The sequence below is a fragment of the Molossus molossus genome, unplaced genomic scaffold, assembly GCF_014108415.1.
Source record: "Molossus molossus isolate mMolMol1 unplaced genomic scaffold, mMolMol1.p scaffold_m16_p_23, whole genome shotgun sequence".
In the NCBI taxonomy this organism is placed as follows: domain Eukaryota; kingdom Metazoa; phylum Chordata; class Mammalia; order Chiroptera; family Molossidae; genus Molossus; species Molossus molossus.
The window spans coordinates 15,231,340-15,249,252 of record NW_023425359.1 but is presented as its reverse complement, the minus strand read 5'-3'; the positions used below and the strand labels follow the sequence as shown (position 1 = coordinate 15,249,252).

Below are 17,913 nucleotides of genomic sequence, written 5' to 3'. Positions count from 1 at the left end.
ATCCATGAAACTCAGCATCTTTCTTTATGTACAGAATTCAAAGGGCTAAAAAATGTCTCAAAGGAAATGAAATACTAAACCTTTTCATTCCTATAGATTAGAAATTTGTTTATAAGAACTTGAAAACAAATTTTAAGTGTTTTACTAAACTCAAAGTCTACACTTTGTACAAAACACTTGAAATGGTTAAAAATAGAAGGAAAAAAATGTTCTACTGGACAGTGCTTATCTAGAAAAATAGTAAAGTAGGTCTTCATACAGTATATTTTATAAAAGTCAAATGAATTCTTTATTTAAACAAAACTAAATTTGCTTTGAAACAAGCAGACATTTGAAAGGGGAACTAAAGTGTGGCTGGTGTAGCTCGGTGGATGAGCGTCAACCCATGCACCAAGAAGTCAGTCAGGACACATGCCCAGATTGTGGGCCCAGTCCCCAGTGGGGGGCATGCAGGAGGCGGGCAAGCGATGTTCTCTCTCATCGATGTTTCTCTCTCTCTCTCCCTCTCACTTCCTCTCTCTCTGAAATCAATAAAGAAAAAAACAAAAATTTATTTTATAAAAGTCAAGTGAATTCTTTATTCAAACAAAACTAAATTTGCTTTGAAACAAGCAGACATTTAAAAGGGGAACTAAAGCCCGGCTGGTGTGGCTCAGTGGTTGAGCGTCAACTCATGCACCAAGAGGTTGCTGGTTTGATTCCAAGTTGCGGCTCATGCCCAGGTTATGGGCCAAATCCCCAGCGTGGGGCATGTAGGAGTCAGCCAATTGATGTTCTCTCTCATCTATGTTTCTCTCTCTCTCTCTCTCTCCCCCTCCCTCTGCTTTCCTCCCTAAAAGTCAATACAGAAAAAAGAATAAAAGAAAGGGGAACTAAATACTCACACACTGATAGAATTGCCCACGTTGACCTCCAGTTACAAAGCGTTTCCCATCTGGATTCCAAGCCACACTCGTTAAACTATCTTCATGAGATTGGCTCATTTTTGTCCTTAGTTCTCCCGTCTACGAAGAAATAAAACTGTGAATAAGACCTTCAAGATACCCCTGTAAAGGAAATGTTTAAAGAAAAGAAAAAAAATACTAACTGGGATATCTGGTTAGTTTTCTTAATTAGAGAAATAAACTGTTTTAAATTGGCCTTACAAAAAAAAAACACCTTACAGCACCCACCAGAGAAATAAAGACTTGAAGAAAAATCCTGGAGTTGAACTATGCCTGGCACAGGTTACCCAAAGAATAGCTTTGATGAAATAAACTCCAATAAAACTCTCATCTTAAACCAATTACATCCATATATTAAAACATGTAATTTTCCCAAGTAATATGAAAAGTCTAACACTATATACCCATTCTTTCTGAGTTTCCATTACTTCTCAGACCATAGTTCTTCATACATTTTATTGTATATATTCCTCACACACATGATTAATGGGTAGAAAAGCTGTGCCCTTAACTAGGCCTAGGGTGTATGCAGTGTAAATTATGTTAAATTTCATATTCAAGATGCTCAAAATGTAGTAGGAAGATGGAAAGAGAGATATGAAAATTATTTTTCTGATATATAACTTTACTTCAATTAAAATTAACAGGAAAAAAAAAGAAGAATTTCTGTACTATTTAGCATAGTCATTCTAAAGCATTCCCAACTAACAAGCAAGACTATTTAGTGGTTACAGTCTTCAGATAACTTCCTGTTATTTTTCCTAAGTTATTCAACTTAGAAGGTAGACACATACCATTTAATCTAGTCTTGATTCCATTTTGTTCATGGATTAGAAACAGGATCTGAGAGATAATAGCTGCCCTTGGTATAATAAAAAGTACATGGGCATAATTTTCCTGTGAGAAATGGGTAATCAAAAGTAAAAAAAAAAAAAAAGTGAAAACAAAGTGTATGATCAGGAAATGGGGCACAAAAAAAACAAAAACCCAAAAACCCATAAATTGTCTCCCTTAAACTGAAAAGGAAAAAAAAAAAAAAAAAAAAATCAGCAATCTTAAATCCTTACCCCATTAACTTCTCTCACCTATTTACTCTTTAGGGTTGCTTGATAAAAATAAATGGTTAAAATAAAAGTCTAGAAGCACAAATACACATGCAACAGCTAAGCCCTCGGCATCTTCTATCCAGGAATATGTTAATACACTAAGCTCTGAAATGGCTTCTTCTTCTATTATGTTCAGGATAGTGAGTATATGAGGCTATTGATTTGGAACCTACCTAAAAACATATAAAGAAATAATTTTAAAACTGACTAAAATAGACCATCCTTTTAGAATAAACTATAAAGTAATGCATATAGTAAAACAGTTAAGCCAGAACACAGTTTAACTGTCCAGAAATTAAAAACTGACTCAGAGGTACACAGACTACATAGGTACTACAAATCAAGTCTCTATTACAGGATTATGACTACATACCTCCTCCCTTTGGGGGGCGGGGGGAAGCTTTAATGGAAAGAAACTTTGTGTTTTAGGTCAGATTCACTTCAAACCTTTTTTTCATTGAGAAAGCCATCTATCCCACTGTGTGTTTTGCCAACCCCTGAGCTCAACCCCAAATACAATACTGGTTTGATAAAAACGGCATAAAGACACTTCAGAAATGATTCGGGATTTTAAATTATGAAATGGATATTAGATAGTAGAGAACTACAGTTAATGTTCTTAGATAAAATAATGGCATTTGGTTATACCGGAGATTATTATTTTTTGAGATACGTGCATTAAGTATTTAGGGGTAAAATATATCTAGAATTTATCTCGACATGTTTTGAATATTAATGTACGTGTAATGTGTATGTATGCATATCTGTACATATAAATGTTCATAACAACTGTTGAAAATCTAGAATGGGGGGCCTATGGGGTCATCATTGACTCTTCTTTCAACTTTTCTTAGTACTTGGAAATTTTCTTAATAAAAAGCTGGGGTTGAAACATACATAAATGACCGAGCAGTAAGAAAATCTTACTGATATAAGAGCAGGACTAGAATTATGGCACAGCATCTTAGTATTCATTGTGTCCCCTAGACCATCTTTACTAGACCATTTCCATGCAGCTTTATCTTCACTCTCTTGGTAAAAATCAACTTACTTACAGTTCCCCAGACTCAAAACTCTTTCCTATCAACTTATACTTTTACATTCAAATCATAGCCTAGGGGTTAAAAAAATAAAACATCACCTAACCAAACACCTTAGAGAATGAAGTTAAAAAATTTTTTTAAATCGTAACTGCAAGTTTTCCAAAACACAGCCTATAAATAATGGAGTGAACTTAATGCTCAGTTTATCTAAAATGGGATCCTGGATAACGTTCAAGTTTTCATTTAGAAACAGTAATAAAGCCCTTAATAGTAAGTACTGAGAACATTATTTAAATTTACTAAACTAAATAAAACAACTAAATATAGGTAAGGAGATGGTACGATAGCCATTAGAATAGAAAATCTGATTCAATGCTGTTTTCACACTTGAAAGATAAGTTTGTGTACAATATGAAAACTATAAAATATAAAATCTTTTTGGAGGTACAAAGTACTACAGTAAATAGCTTGAATTCTACAGTACGACATTCTTGAAAATACTTATTGATCTTTCTTCCAGAAACTATTATATTTAGCATAATATTCAAATTATAAAACATCTGAACACTTGGGTTCCATTTGAAGAATTTCCTTTTATAAGAGACAAATATGGTAATTTTGGTTGGATGGCTCTGCTCTCTATCACGATAATGTGCAGTATGACTATGCTTTACTTAAAGGCTACACCAAGGATGGAACTTGCTCACTTGTACATTCCAAAGCCAAAGCTCAGAGCAGTCATCTGGGCCACAAGCAACAAGATAGTTGTCATCTGGACTCCACGCGATGTAAGAAACGCCATAAGCATGTCCTTCTAATGTTTTAAGCAGTTTTAGCAGGTGTGTATCCTAGCAGGAAAAACAGACAACTGTTAACTCCCATCCTGAAAGTTAATGTTTTTGGGCACAAGAACTTAAAATAGCTGCAAAGATGTACTTTGACAACATAATCTGAGGACGTTTTCACAATTTCACCAACCACCCTCCCCCACAATGAGCTTCTAACAGCTTGCTTCATAAAGATTTGTTCATGCTGCAACATCTATTAAGCACCTACTGTACACAAGGCATTGTGTGCCAGATGGAAATATGAAGATAAAGCAGACACGTCCTCGGGAGGCTTTCAAGGAAACTGGAATCAGGTAGGTGTAATAAGAGCTACCTCTTACCCTTTTCTAAGCAACTTTATTGAGATATAGCTTATATGCCTACAATTCAGTCTTTTAAGGTACACAGTTCAGTGGTTTTTAGTATATTCACAAAGTTGTGCAACCATCACCACTATTTGATTTGACAACATTTTCATCATCTGAAAAAGAAACCCACACTCATCAGCAGTTATTCACCATTCCCCTTCCCCTGGCAACCACATTTTCTCTCTGGATTTGTCTATTCTGAACATTTGATATAAACAGATCATAGCACATGTGGTCTCTTGTAATTGGCTTCTTTCACTTAGCATTATGTTTTCAGGGTTCATCCATGTTGTGGAATGTATCAGTATTTTATTTCATTGTTGGATAATATTCCATTTTATGGACATACCATGTTTTTTCATTCACTCATCAGTTGATGAACATTTGAATTATTTTTACTTTTTGACTATTATGAATAATTGTGCTACCACTATGTATGAGTGTTTGTACAGACCCATGTTTTACTTCTCTTGGGTAGCTACCTAGGAGTGGACTTCACAGATCACATGCTGACTCTATGTTTCACATTCTGATGAACTGCCAAACTGTTTTCCAAATGTCTGCACTATGATCTACATTCGCATCAGCAGAGCTACCACTTATTTAGTGGTAGTCAATATTAGCACGGTTCACAAACAAAATCTCATCAAATCCTCATAAATACGTAAGTATTAGCCTCCTTCCCCATTTTACACAGAAGGAGATGAAGGTTTAAAAAGCTTAGAACATGCCTGTTCATAGGTGGGGACTGGAACCTGGGCTGCCTGACAGCTGTGTAGGGATGAACCACAGTGAAAACATGGAAGTGACAAGTGACAAGTCTGGAAAAGCTGACAACTTTATTTTAGGTCCACCTAAGATTTTAAAGCTGTGGAATACCTAAAATGATATTTGGCTTTAGGAAGAGAACTCACACAACAATGCAGATGATGATTCAGAATGAAGAGACATAGGATAAGGACACTTTTTTTTTTTTTTTAATCCTCACCTGAGGATAATTTTCTATTTATCATCAGATAGAGTGGTATGAAGAGAAAGAGAGGGAGAGGGGGAGAGAGAGGGAAAGAGAAAGAAAGAGAGAAACATCAATGTGAGAGATACACATCAACTGGTTGCCTCTTGCATGACCCAACCAGGGCTGGGGACGAACCGCAACCAAGGTACGTGCCCTTGACTGGAATCGAACCCGTGACTAATTGGTCCATAGGCCAACATTCTAACCACCGAGCCAAACCGGCTAGGGCAGGATAAGGACACCCTTAATAAGCCAACACCACAGCCAGAGTTAAAACAAGAAATGATGTCCTAAATTAACACCTTCAAGACTGAAAGAGGTCAGATCAAAATATACTTGGAACATAAAATTGACATCAGAATGAGATGAGAAATGTTCAAAGACAACCTCCAAATTTCTCTTAGGGTATATGGATGGATGTGGACAGGGAATAGAGGAGGTAGGAATTTGGCTAGAGGTGGGAAAAAGCAGTGAGTTAAGTTTCAGACTTTGGTCTAAACTTTGGGATCAGTTTTAAGCCTGGCAGAAATTTCAAAGGTGATGACTTACATGCAAAACCAAGTCTAGAACTAGTCTGATAAAACTAGGTTGGGAATTTTTTCCCAGAAATGTCACTGAGATATGGCTGTGTTTACTGTACTTTATTTTCTTCACTAGACCATAAGTTTACAATTCATCCAATTATTTAGTCCAAATCACCATTGTTTTGACAAAATCAAACAGTTAATGCAATTACTTCTGATTTGTCTTCTGGAGGGGAATAACAGGTATTAGATTATAGTATCAATAGGTCAAAGTGGCTTACATAATTTAATAAGCAAGTCAATTGTCTTAGACTAGCTCTAGATCTTCAAGGAAGGTTTCATTCACAGCAATGCTTCAGCTCTACAGATTTGCTTCTAAATTGATGACAAACTACTTTAAAACTATTAAACTAAAAAAACTATTTCGTGCACGATAAAAAACTAATCCTGTAAAAGATAAAGTTGAAAAAAAAGGAGAATATTAATACTATATTCTCACAAGTACAGAGTCTCTATACTAACCTATGCAAAGTAGAAATACCATGTTCATGGAATCCACTTAACTTTGCTTGGATTTTGACAGGGGGAATGGGCAAAACTCTTGTTTTTTTGGGCAAAGCTAAGAAATCCTGTTAAAAGAAACTAGGCAGTGGAACCACATCAATACAAATCTTAAGGTTCTCTAAGCATTTTTTTAAGCCATTAAAAAACAGACGCAAAATACACAAGCAAAAAGATCAATTTTCTGACAAGCATTTCAAAATAGTATTTGACATAACAAAATACAACCAGACCAAACCAAACCCACTATATATCAGATTGAAATGTAAGCATTAACTGCATTTCTCAAGCTAATCTGGCCACAAAAGCCCTTCACATGTAAATCTATTAACATTCTGCACAACCAGAATTCTGACTAAAGCACTCTGGGAAACACTGGCATAAGTCTAAATTCCTTAGCAAAGTATACAAGAACCTTCTTCATCTGGCTGCTACTGACTTCGTGAACATCATCCCCTAGTCTACGAAATCTCTTCCCCAAAACTCCTCAAATGCCCAGCCATATTTTCTTTTACCCAAGGGCCAGTTGTAACTAGGTTTGCCTCAATAATTATTTACTCCTTCTTCACCTGAGATTTACTTGTCTTATTTTCCCTGGCTTTCCAGTTCCAGCAAGATCTCTTCTATGAGCTCCAGTAGCAACCATTATAGAACAATCACCCTATGTTATCATGAGCTCAGCCTGTTTCTCTCTAGCAAAAACCTGGCACACAGCAGGTGCTCAACAAACACATTCTAAACAAAAGGGCTCTTATACACTGCTTCTAGAAAACATCATAAAGCACAGTTTTGATATTGCTGCTTTTCAGACATCTTGCAAGTAACTGCTGAATGAAAATACCACTCTTAACAGTAGTATGCAAAGGCCATGGTTAGATCCCAAACTATTTTTCTAGCCTTATTTCTCACTCTTTGCCTTACTCATGTGATTCTCTTATTTGGGGGTAGGGGAAGGGCAAGGAAAACTCCTCTATTTCTTGTCTCCCTGTGCTATGTGCACAGCAAGGCTCAAATGAGGTACTCTTCCTGTGAAGCTCCTTTGTGCTTTCATAACACTTTATATATATTGTATGATACTTATTTCAGTAAGTTTGATTTCCTTTTCTAAACTCTAGATTCCTTTCACAGGGGTTAATCTGAGATCTCCAAGGAGTCAGTCAGAGATAGAATGTAAATAACAGGAAAAACACACATCTTTTATTTTTATGAACCATGAGCTAAAATTCAGTATTTCCTTCAATCCTGAATGTAGGTAATTAGCAAGGTAGTGTTAGTTATTATATTAGGTAATATCAGGCAATATGTTAGAAATATTAGTATACTATATTAGGTATAATATTAGGTGAGTATTAATAAAAATCTCAAATATTTTCCCATCCTGTTACAGTTGGTGCAGAAATCTCAAAATACTATGCTCATCACTACTTCAAAATCCTGGTAGTCATTAGATCTGCTGCTAGAATTTGTTATTCAATATGTTAATAAAATAGCAATGTATTAATGTACTGTATCTCTTTTTGTACTATTTTGATAACTACACTTCACTATACCTAGGTTTCCTTAGTATTTTACACATAACATATACTTGGGCTTCTTATGTGTTTCAGTTTACGTATTTAAAAACATTGCTGTGAGGAGGGGTCCAAAGGGTCATCAGATTAACAGAGGTGTACATGGTACAAAAAAAAAAAGTAAAGAATGCCTGCTTTAGCCCGGGGCAGTTGCTCAGTGGTTAGAGCATCAGCCTGCAGACCAGAGTCATGGGTTCAATTCCCAGTCAAGGGCACTGTACCTCATTTGTTTGTTTGATCCTGGCCCCCGTTGGGGTCATGAGGAAGGCAAGCAATCAATGTGTCTCTCTCACATCGATGTTTCTTGCTCCCCCGTTTGCTCCCTTCCCACTCTATCTAAGAAAATCAATGGAAAAAAATTATCTTCGTGTGAGGATTAACAACAACAAAACGAATGCCTACTTTAGGCCTGGGAGGTGTGGCTCAGTGGATTGAACATTGTCCCATGGACTGAGAGGTCCTGGTTCGACTTCCAGTCAGGGCACATGCCCGAGTTGCAGGCTCGATTCCTGGTGGCAGGCGTGTAGGAAGCAGCCAATAGAATTTTCTCTCTCTCACAGATATTTCTCTCTCCCTAAAAAAAATCAATAAAAACATTTAAAAATATTAAAAAAGAATGCCTGCTTTAAGGCAAAAAATAGCTCTTATTTACCTTTCTTTATTCATACTATATTGCAGATACACAAGAATTAATATATGTCCTCAAATTTGACTATTTTTAAAATTTTTCTTTCTATGGGTCCTTTGTTGTTTTAAAAGAGGAGTCCAAAACTTTATTCTGGGCTAATATTATATTCTAATTCTAAACTTTGTAATAAAATTTAGATTTTATTCACACATTTCCTTAACCTATTTGGAGCCATGTACTTCTCTGATTGCTTGGTGAATGTCCAACTGGCTGAAAAAAAATGGAAATACTCATTTCTACAAATCTGTAGGTCACCTGGCTATACACAAAGACAAAACTGATACTAGAGAGAACTTAGAATTTTAAATCCAGAATACAATAGTTTTCATATGTATCACTAGGGATAAAAAAAAGGGGGGGGGGGGTTTAACAGAAGTTCCACAAATTACTCAAAACAATGAAGGGTTTTAGAAGGCAAAATAAAATGGTCATGAGTCTTTTCTAACTTGTGACAAAGGGCATTGTATTAATCCATAAATAAAGTATTAACAAAGATAAAAATAAAGAGCAGTAGGTCTGGGATAAAAATGTTCCTGGATTTGAGTCTAACTTCCATTGACTAGCTATGAGAACCTGGGCATGTAGCTTCTAGATCAGTTTTTTCATTTAAAGAAAGGGGACGTTAGGTATCTCAGAGTTGTTCAGAGGAGTAAATGGAATAATGCACATGTAGACTCAGTACAGTACTAGCACATAACACTCAATGATTTTGATAATTTCTATATTCATAATCTAAACATAGAAAGAGATAAGACATGACAGATGACAAAAATTGTTCTTGCAAAATACTACTTGTATGTGCACATTAAAAAAGTGTGTATTTACAATTAGATTAAAAATTATCTCTCTTTGCAATCTAAACACTCATACTGGAGTACATACCGGATCAACTTGCCATATGATAACTGTCGTATCTTTTGATCCTGTTGCTAGTTTAGTGCCATCGTTAGAGAATTTACAGAACCACACTTCATTACAATGCTCCGTAAGGATCTGCTGAGTATAACATGGGAACTGCCTCCTAAAACAAAGAAGTCCACAAATAATTATTCTTTCAAAATAGTTTAGAGTGATCATAATGACAAAAGTTAAACAACTAATAAAACTTCTTTGGAGATCAAAAACTTTAAAAATAAGATGAATGCATTTGTAAATCTTAACAATCAAGTTTATACTGATTAGTCAAGGCAATCTTAGGGAAAACCAGTAATCTAAAATCTGCTTCCATTTAAAATTTATTCTTTTTTAAAGAGAGATAAAGTATGTTATCACTGAATTTCTTAGACTAATTAATTTATATAAATAAAATAAATAACCAGAGCTTCATGTTTGTATAAGTTGGCTGGCATCAAGTTGTTTTAAAAGAAATAATGTACATTTTCATTTATACAAAAGCAACTTGGTATAAGAAGAAGAGAGCAGGCACTGCAGTCAGACAAGTCTGGAGTACAGCTTTCATGTCCTGGCAAGTCATTAACTCCTCTGAGCCTCAGAATATTTACAGAATTTCTTATACAAGGATGAAATAAAAGCTTAAGATAATGAATGTAAAGCATTTAGATTGAGTCTGACACTTATCTAGTACTTTACCAAGAATAAGAGGAAAAGTTGTTATAAGATTGACTATTCTGCCCTGGTTGGTGTGGCTCAGTGGCTGGAGCATTGGCCTGTGGTCCAGAGAGACCCGGGTTCGGTTCCCGCTAGAGGCACATACTCCCAAAAAGAAGAATGACTATTCTCATTGAACACTTTAAAAAAACCATTCTATTTTTTTCCAATTTCTAAATCATCAGCACCATCCAACAGTTTCCAGTGACAAGGAAAATGTTCTATCCCTGTGCTGTTCAATCTGGTGGTCCTAGCCACAAGTGGCTATCGAGCATCTGAAATGTGGCTAGTGTACTTGAGGCACTTGATTTTTAAATTTAATTACTTTACATTTAAATTTAAATGGTCACATATAATTAGTAGCCAGTACAACACTATATTATACATTCTCTATATTATAAAAATAGTTATTTAAATATTAATGAATAAACGTTTTAAGCCTGTCGTGAAAACTGGTCTTCACTATTTCCCCACAACCATTCTATAATTAAAATATTTTTTTATCAATTAATTTGAATTATAGTGTACATTTAAAATAAATCACATTAACTTTCCTTACTTCAGCTGGTGCACATGGCTATCTACCTTAATAGCTGGCTACTTGGAGGCTGGTTTAAACTTTCACATTGTCTAATTATCTCAAGTGAAACAGTATCAATTCCAGATTATATTTATTAAGCACTTAACTAGATGCCAAGCACTATATTGCATGCTTTATAAATAGCATTGCTAATTCTCAAAACTACTTGCAAAGGGAAGTATCATCCCCATTTTTATGAAGCTCAGGAAGGCAAGTAACTTACCAGAGAGATATCATAAATTGATAAATAATTGAACTAAGATTTAAACCCATGGCTGACTCCAAGGCCAGTTTTCTTTCTAAGCATCATTTGTAAATTATATATAAAATTCCAATCAAATAAGTACTTTAAATATAAAAAATAATTTTTCTCTCTCCTATGGGTAATAATCAATAGTGATATCATTTATTCAGTGAGAAACACTTTATCTCTAGACATAAACTACACAAAAATTCAAATACCTAAAGTTGACCATGAATGAACAGATATCTAAAATCAGAGTAGCAAAATGTGTTAAAAAAGGACTGATGCATAATCAAAATTATAGGGCGCACAGCTAAATCCAAGGATGGATGAAGTCAGGGGAAAAACTAACAAAAAACCTAATTAGAGCCAGACAGACCCAAGATAAAAGTTAAACAGTGCCTGGCCGGTGTGGCCCAGTGGATCGAGCATCCTCCCATGGACTGGGAGGTCCCGGTTTCATTCCTGGTCACATTGTGGGGTTGCAGGCTTGATATGTGCAGGAGGCAGCAGACTGATGTTTCTCCCTCACATTGATATTTCTATCTCTCTCTCTAAAAAAAAAAAAAAAAAAAAAAAGTAAAACAGTAAAGCAGGCCAAAGAATAATTTCAGACCCCCCTATATGCTCATTTGGATGCATCAGCATATTAAAGACTGTACCTGGAAAGCTGATGAACATTCTGCTGAAGCCCTCCCCTAAGATTCTTGAAGAAAAAAAAAATAAAAGGATAAAAAGCCCTTAGGACAAAGACTCAGGGCAGACTGGCTCTAAATCACATCCATGGCTCCTTCTTGGAGTGAACTGTTTTACTTCCTCCTAAACTTTAAGGGTCCCCAGGAGACTTGCAACCAGGGGAGAAGAGGGTGGTGGCAGCTCATCCTGGGTTTATCCTCTGATCCTGTCTCCAAGGCCCACTTTTCCCTGACTTCCCAGTGAGCTAAAAGCAGCCCCGCCTTGGCTCACTTCTGTCACTGTGACCTTCACTTCCCAGGGAGCTAATAACAGCCCCACCTTGGCTCACGTCTTTCCTGTGTTTCTAAGGAGCCCAAGCAGAGCACTGCCTAGTCTCTCCAGCTCCTTCTCCTACCCCAAGTCCTTTCTGTTTCCCTGGCCTAGCTTTCACACACATGCTCTCAGAGAAAATGACAGTGCACAAATTATCCAGTCTATTGACAACCAGCTATATTTGAATATCACTAAAATGGTAAATTGTCATTTTATTGTTAAATAATCTTTTTAAAAAGACTAATTAATGGCCCCCTGTTTACTAAAAGCTTAATTCTGGATGTATACAGGTGATAGTTTACCTTTGTTTTCAAATAAATTTAAAATTTAAGATGATATTAAAAATATCAGTACCTTTCCAAATAAAACTGAATAAAATGTAGCATTTTGATAAAACTGAACTTTAACATTTTAAGTTTCTATAAATATTTTATAATCCTTTACTTAGAAATTAGTTTTTATAAAGCAATCTGTGGCGATATCCTTCCATTGGTTGCTGGTAGAAAAAACCCACCAAGTCATTAAAAAAAAAAAAATCCTATTCCTTACTGGTCAAATTTAACCAAAAATCAGTATACACTAACTGTGAAAAATATAAATAATGCACAATCTAATTAAAACTCTTTAGTGCTGATCAGTATTTTTTTTTTTTTAAGTTATAACTTACTTAAATCACAATCAATTTTCTATTCTCCAGAAAGAGGAGCCAGTATTTAATTTTAATGCTAAGGTTTATCTTCTGAAGATACAGTTTTCTAGTTTCAATGATAAAATCTAGTTTCTAAAAGTGAGTAAAGCAGATAATAAGAAATACCAACTTTTCTTTTGAAGACCTTTAGATGAATGTAGAATACTAGGAATTAAATCAAGTTCAGGTTCTATTTTCCCAGTTTAGCAAGCAAAGGCACAACTCAGCATAAAGACTGTATAAACTGACTTAATGCCTGACATCTTTTTTCTTAATGTTTATAAGTGAGAAATCAAGGCTAACTCCTGCTTTTCTGGCTTGAAGAATCTGTGTGGATAGCAGCCTGAATTCCCTGAAACAGGGAATTCAAGAGGAAAAGCTTTGCAGGGACAGCTGACGAGAGAGGTTCTACTTCAACAGGTTGCATTTAAGGTATTTGAGCAACACCCACATTGTTGTATTGTCTTACGAGATACATTCTGCAGTTCTAGCCCAGACCTAGGAGTCATCAGAACGATGGAAATATAACCTAAAGGAGGAGAGTAGGATGAGAAGAGAAACATAATTCTGGAACACACAATTATTAAAGGAACGGGTAAAGAGGAGGAGACTAAAAAGTAGCCAGGAGTAAAGCCAAAAGTCTGGAATGTTTTAGAAGTCAATGGAAAAGTTTCAAGGCAAAGTAGTCAAATGGTATAGAAAGGTCAAGAAACAGACTGGAAAGTAGCCATTAGATTTAGCAGAGACACTGTTCCTCACCAACACCAGCAGCAGTTCTAGTGTCGTGCTGGTTGCGTAAGCCCGAATACTACAGAAACCTGGAGTTGAAGGAGAAGAATGTGGATGCAGTGAAAGTATAGTATATTAGGCAACTATTTTAAGAAGTTGGCTCTAAAGCTGAGGTGGGGAGAGGGTAGTAACTAGGAGGAGCAGAGTCAAAAGTTTTGTTTTAAAAATATTATAGACAAGACCTTCCAATCAATGGTTATCTGAAGAGCAAGAACTCTTTCACTCCTATGCAAAATTTTAGAGTGCTTTCAACACAGGTTATAGAAGACCGATCTCTGATCTGAGGGTTAGACCAAATATTTTCTATCATTTACTTTCAAAGGTACGGGTAGAGAAGTTAAAGCTCTTAGGAATAATGTAGGTCACATTCTCATAGATTTCAGTTTCCAAACAGGAAGACAATCTCTTAACCTACTGACATCTTTGAATCATGAAGTCTGCCATAAATACCTTTCAGTGTATTCCACTAACAATGTGAACCAAAAAAAAAAATTGGGGTTCACAACTGCCTTCATTTTCACATTGGTCTCAAATTCCCTAAAGGGGCTATAAAATAAGAAACTATATAGCCTTTTAATCTATTATCTCCTCCTACCTCTATTCAACTTAAATTAAAAGACTTACCAAGTCAAAGGACAATGTTAAAGAGTAAAAAGGGATAAAGGAAAAGGATCTTTACTCTTTCTTTTAGAACATTAAAACATGCACCAAGTAATTACCCAGTACTTTCAAGATATACAACACTTGAAATTTAAGGCTAATAGCTCAGATAAATTATTATTGCATTTTATTGCAACTAGGTAGAGGTGAGAACTCATCTACATGTGAAAAGTAGTTTATGACACCTAAAAAAATTACCATAAACCACAGTGCACATATGTAATTTTGAGAATTATTCTGAAGTTCCTCATTTTCCCAAAGCCCTCACATTGATGTTCCTTTGTCCCTCCTATTCATGCTCCTTTCAGTAGTTCGATGATGTCTGGCAGAAGAAACTGACCACATGTACTGCAGCTGTTCCTATTTGGTCCCCCAGACCCAAATCATTTCCTTCCTGGAGTTTGAGAGATTTCATAATTTTTTTTTTCAGTATCTTAAAAATTAAAGCTGTTATTATTTCGGAGTTTGTTAAAATAGTAGGGACATTTTTACTCAAAATACTCTTAACATCAAAAGCAAAGCCTGAATTCTTACAAGTTAAACAATGTATATAGGTAGGTATAAAAACAAAACCCAAACTGGAAAGTTAGTACCTGTTATCCTAACCATTTTCAGCATAACTTTCATTAGGAAAAAGTATTTTCATGATCTTTATGGGCAGAAAATATTTTGAGCCACAGTTAAGGCAGTCATAATGTCCAGAAAAGGAGTCACTAAGTGATCTCTGGCATTCAAGGACACCACGCACTTGGATCCCGGGCATTCCCACACAATTTCCCTTACAAGACCTTAAAAAAATGGTCAGACACAGAAAATCACCAATCAAACCCATAGATGAAAAAGAAAACTTGGCTTTCCAGCTTCAGTTCTCAAGGATGGCTTTCTATACATAAACATATACAAATTTCTCTTTATTTTCAACGTTAGTAGTTCCAGCTTTACTTATGAACAAATGCTAAACAAGACACAAATTATTTTATAGGTAGAAAACTAAAAAAGAAAACATTTTAATAACGTTCAAATTGAGCCTGTAAAATGTCAGCCTATTCAGAATTTAAGTTTTCCTCTTACCTACTACAAACATGATCTATAAGCAGAGACACAGAATCTAGATTATTATCAAGTTTGGTATTGTGATATAGGCACCGATCCCTCTGTAGTTCCACCGCCTGCCGCAGGAGAGTCTGTAAACGCCGTGGGGGAAGCATCACCGATGGTGGTAAATAGGCTTTAATAGAAGATATTTTAAAAAAGAGAAATAAAAATAAAAATTAAAAAAAAAACCAAAAACAAAAAACAGGATAAACCTTTACTTAAGACATTTGCTTATCTTCTGCTGTACCTGCCCCCACCCTAGTAATCTTGTCCCTTAAATAGAGCAGTTCTGGGCGATGTAACGTGAGCTTTATGAATATTTGTCTGCAGCTACAGATGTGCTGCCCCTAGAATGGAAGATACTTGAACAGGAGGGATTTAACTTGTGGATTTTCTAAGAAAAACAAAAAAAACAAAAACAAAAAGGCGGTGACAATAAAAACAAAATTAAAGATGACGTGTAAGAGGAGGAGACTACGCATCACTAAAAATGTAAGAAAAACCTCCAATTAACAAAGACAAGTCAAAATCCCAGAAGCCAAATTCTAGGCTTCACCAAATTGCCTCTAATGCCAAATGAAAATTCAGGGAATAACTGGTGTTTTGATACTGACACCAATCTATTCTGATCCTTTAATGCCCTTTATCTCCCCAATCCCATGGTTTCTGATTCCTAGGATCTCGGTTCCCAGCTCAACACGAAACAGTAAAGATCTTTTATATAAAGATGTGGCAAAAATGAAATCCCTACTCTAATTTGGAAGTTACAGAACATTTTTAGGGGAGAGTAAAACAATTTACCTAAGAAATCTGGGCCTTACTATTGAAAACAAAGTATCTATAACACTCATGGTTCAAAGCTGTGGTTTTCATATTTTTTCTCTAATCACAGCAGGTTCCCCCAAAACAAAATCTTATGGGGAACATCACTACATAAAACAAATAAAAGGGGAAGTACTCTGGGTCCAGCACCCTCACTGACTCCTGAGATTAGCTTCTTAGACTCTGGTTTAAAGGGTTTCTAAAATGGATTTCCCCACAACCTTTCCCTAAATAACCACTCAACAGTCCAGACACAAGTCTTCCTAACTGATTCATAATATCTATTTCTAATCTAAGAATAAACACAGAAACACCAAAAATTAAGACTCTTACTCTGAAGTTTGTCCAACAGCTTAGACCGGGAAGCTGTTCCCTTGCCTTCCCATTCTGCTTTTGCACGTAGGTCTTCTGCATGGCTGCACATCAGATACCTAAATACGACAGAGAAAGAACCAAATATCAAACCCTTTTCTCTGGATTAAAAATAATTGAAAAATACTGATTATACTTCAGATATCTAGTTCTTACTATGAAACACTTATCAAGAAGAAACTTCTAGAATGGACCCAATTCATTAATACAACCTGGCACCTGGATATAATTACAAAAATATAACAAAAATAGCTAAACATATATTATTGTAATATACATTATCTATTAATATATTCTTATATTTATTGTTATTATCTATATATAGCTCTTACTGTTTGCCAGGCTCTGTAATAAGAGCTCAACATCTATTACTTCATTTAATGCTCATAACAATCCTGTATGAAGTATACACTACTATTCTAGTTTTATAAATGAGGAAATAAAGAGAAAACTTAAGTCATTTGCTTAAGGTTAAGAGGTAAAGTAGGAATATGAATCCAGGCATTCTATTTGTAGAACTTGCTAATCTTAACCACTATGCTAACTTAATTGCTTCTCAACAATAAAACAAAACTCAAAGAAACCTTAAAAGATATACTAAGTTAATTAAACAAAACAACATACCTTTAAGAGATTATGATAAACGTCACTCAAGAAATGGTATAATTGGACAACCATCCTTGTGTCATCCTGTGAAAGTATTGCAATCCCAAAGCAGAAAATTTGGGAGCTGCTTTATTACTCACTATATGTGCCGAAGGAGGCATAAACGCTAAAGTTCATGGATTCTGGAGAATACATGAGGGCCCCCTGCTGGAAGTGTGACCCTGACCTGGTTCTGGCTCTTCTCAGAAGAACGGGCTTTAAAAGTAAAAGAAGTGAAGGCATTATTCATACATGGAGATTAGACCTGGCAAGTAACTCTCCTGCTATTTTGTCTGGTACTCTGTTCTCAGACAAATCTGTTCTTCTCACTTGTAAAGAGGGTATGAAAAAGGGCAGTAAGGATTAAATGAGATGGAGTTTATGAAGTACTTGATCTACTACCTGGTATACACGTACAGCATAATATATGATAATGTAAGTACCGAAAACCTTCAGTTAACCTGAGTATCACCTCCTCCTTTTCCTAAATGCATAAAGCATGTTGCATTTGGCATCTAAATAATTTAATAGCCTTTTACCCAACGGAATTACTTGCTTTCTTGTTATTTAGTATATAGTGTTTTAGCTGATGAGAACTTTTTTTTAAATAGTATGAGTAGTTAAGACTTAAGCTACCCTACTATAAGCTGTATATTGTATGGTAGTAAAATGTATTACCAATAATTTTATAAGAAAACCATTTACTTTTTAAGTTTTGCAAAAATGACCTACAATTGCTTCTGTACCCCTTTGAA

The 17,913-nt window shown here is 35.4% G+C and overlaps 1 protein-coding gene across 2 annotated transcripts in view; it reads right to left on the bottom strand.

Moving 5' to 3' along the window:
- WDR26 (WD repeat domain 26) overlaps positions 1 to 17,913 on the bottom strand; it is a 43,262-nt gene that overhangs the window by 13,852 nt on the left and 11,497 nt on the right. For both annotated transcript variants that reach the window (XM_036277655.1, XM_036277654.1), the window contains exons 5-9: positions 16,475 to 16,572; positions 15,296 to 15,452; positions 9,530 to 9,668; positions 3,801 to 3,941; positions 885 to 1,004 (exon numbers count right to left, since the gene is read on the bottom strand). In XM_036277655.1, coding sequence (XP_036133548.1) covers positions 885 to 1,004; positions 3,801 to 3,941; positions 9,530 to 9,668; positions 15,296 to 15,452; positions 16,475 to 16,572 — 655 coding nt within the window. The remainder of the gene's footprint in view (positions 1 to 884; positions 1,005 to 3,800; positions 3,942 to 9,529; positions 9,669 to 15,295; positions 15,453 to 16,474; positions 16,573 to 17,913) is intronic.